This window comes from Lactuca saligna, chromosome 7 (genome assembly GCF_052625555.1).
Source record: "Lactuca saligna cultivar CGN05327 chromosome 7, ASM5262555v1, whole genome shotgun sequence".
Taxonomy (NCBI): domain Eukaryota; kingdom Viridiplantae; phylum Streptophyta; class Magnoliopsida; order Asterales; family Asteraceae; genus Lactuca; species Lactuca saligna.
In genome coordinates this window covers 61,853,911-61,856,285 of record NC_136423.1, presented here as the reverse complement: position 1 = coordinate 61,856,285, position 2,375 = coordinate 61,853,911, and the positions used below count along the sequence as shown (strand labels likewise).

At 36.4% G+C, this 2,375-nt stretch overlaps 1 protein-coding gene across 1 annotated transcript; it reads right to left on the bottom strand.

The window, feature by feature from the left end:
* Positions 1–719: 719 nt before the first annotated feature.
* Positions 720–1,600, bottom strand: LOC145005094 (putative germin-like protein 2-2). The gene is made up of 2 exons (XM_078964141.1): positions 1,418–1,600; positions 720–1,324 (listed from the first exon to the last, which is right to left on the bottom strand). The coding sequence occupies exons 1-2, from the start codon at positions 1,530–1,532 to the stop codon at positions 789–791; spliced, it is 651 nt and encodes a 216-aa protein (XP_078820267.1). The 5' UTR covers positions 1,533–1,600; the 3' UTR covers positions 720–788.
* Between the last annotated feature and the right edge of the window lie 775 nt (positions 1,601–2,375).

The following is a 2,375-nucleotide window of genomic DNA, read 5'->3' as shown; positions in this document are numbered from 1 at the left end:
TAAAAAAAGTAAAACTAAATAAAAAAAACTCTTTTTTTACGATGGGAAATTTGCAGCTAAAAACTCACTAACAGATTCAACTTGCATTCCATCTGAAATGATCAAAAACCGACATCTATGGGTATTTAGTAAAATATGTAACACAAACCAGTCTTTGAGAAGTGCATCGGTAGCATTCAAAATTTTCTTTTGGAGAAGTGTGAAGATGTATATCCATTTGAAATCCTTCATAATTATTTGTCTACACCTTATTTTGGTAGATTTGTATTTCGGAATTCTGTGGTAATAGCTTTTCCATATTATTACCACCGACGGAATTAGCAGTCGGAATGTTCCCATTTTTCTAGTAGTGCCGGTGGCCTAAAACCTTGTCATCTTGGTTATATCAATAGTCGCAAAATTACCTTTATCGACTTAGTTAACATTTTAAACTATGTATTTTTGATGTAGCAATGTAAATACATCATAATGATAGGTGTTCTAGATTTTAGTGGTTGTAAATTTAAACCCTTCTTGCATTCTATGAGATTTAAGAGTGTAAAGTTCCGCGTCTACAGGTAATATTTTGTTGTCAGTAATTAAAACTTTCAAAATTATAAGCGCTATCATATGAAACCAACAGATCAGATAAATTACACAATGAATAATAAATACCAACTTGAAAAATCATTGCACACAAATAATTTTGAATGGAAGCTTTAAATTAAAGAAGCCTATGAATGAAATCAAACGCGCGATTACGCCAACACCAATTGTAAACCTTTTTAGTCATTGAACTCGTTGTAACTTTAGAACTTGGCTTGTAGCTGATCCACCACACTCTTATCCACTTGGAATGCCCTGGCGAGGATATCCCATGGAATTGAAGGATTTGCACCGAAAACAGCATTTCCAATTGTTATTGCACCTGGGTTTTGACTGCTTAATGCAGCAATAACAACCGCATTTCCATTACCCACATTCCGCTGGAAATGAACAAGTCCCACAGGGAACACGAAAACATCACCCTTTTGCAACACCTTGGTGATAAAGCGGTTATCAGGATTAGAAGTGACAAATCCAACTTGTAGGGTCCCTTCAAGAACTGTAAGAATCTCTGTGGCTCTTGGGTGGGTGTGAGGAGGATTAAGTCCCCATGGTGCATAGTCAATCCGAACCATTGAGATGCCTAAAGTGTTTAGCCCTGGTAACTGAGTCGCAAAGACTGGGGTCACCTTTGATCCCAATTGGTTTGATGTGTTACCCCTCAGGTGTAGCCCACTGAAGAAGAAATCAGCTGCTTGAACTTGCATTGGGTTCTTGCATGTTACACCATTTACTTTGACTGCACGTTAAAGACAATATTTTTTTTGTTAAAAATAAAAGGTAAATGTAATTAAAGGAGCACATCAGATGTGTAACAATGAGTAGACAATACCTGAGCTGTTGGGGTCGGCTACACAAAAATCTTGGAGGGGGCTAGGCTCGTAGGCTAAGGCAAGGTAGTTAAAAGTAAGTGCTACAACACTCAATAGAATTAGTTTGTTCCACATTTCTTTTAATATTAAGAATAACAGCAAAAGAAAGATATGAGAATGAGAGCTCTCGGAAATAGAAATAGTGGAGATGGTTTTTGTTGGTGAAAGAATCTGCTTTGTGGTTCCATATATATAGGGCTTATTTGCATGGTTCATGATTTTGTTCTTTACTGTGTCTTTCCGCATCCAAAGAAAAATAATATATCTATTAGAATTGCCGTCTAACACGTAAAAACAGCATTAGGCCCCACTAAAATATGAATAGATGGCTGATCACTTTGGATTATAAAGAATTGGTCAGCCGGCTTTTTAGCTAATTCCTTTATGTTGCCAAGAATTTGTCAGTATCAGTTCTGAAATGTTAAGAAGCGAAATTACGTACCATGTTCCTTTTAAGTGCTAATTTTACAAATTAATAACACTCGAGATGAGAGTGATTATCATTTCTGGCTAGGGGGCCGATAGGATAGTTAGATATTATATCTGTTAAATAAAACAATATATTATCTGTAGCTGAACTCTAGAAGGATGCCATTGTGAAAGGATACAATTATGTTAGAGTCTCCTAGGAGGAGCTCACCTACATTAAAGTGTGGGTGTGTTGCAACCGAGCATGAAACTCACCTAGCTTTGATTAGGGACATACGATTTGGCGGGCAAACACCTGTTTTGTGTGGTGTCACATAGGCATAGACACAATGTAAAAATGCGCAAAGGTACCAAACTGTGTCGATACACATGTGACACGGTATTTATAGGGATGTGTGTCAATGGTATTGAAAGGTATGAGCTAGACAATGGTAATTAGGTCATTATATATTAAAAAAAATAAACAATATTTATTATCAAGGTTTATGG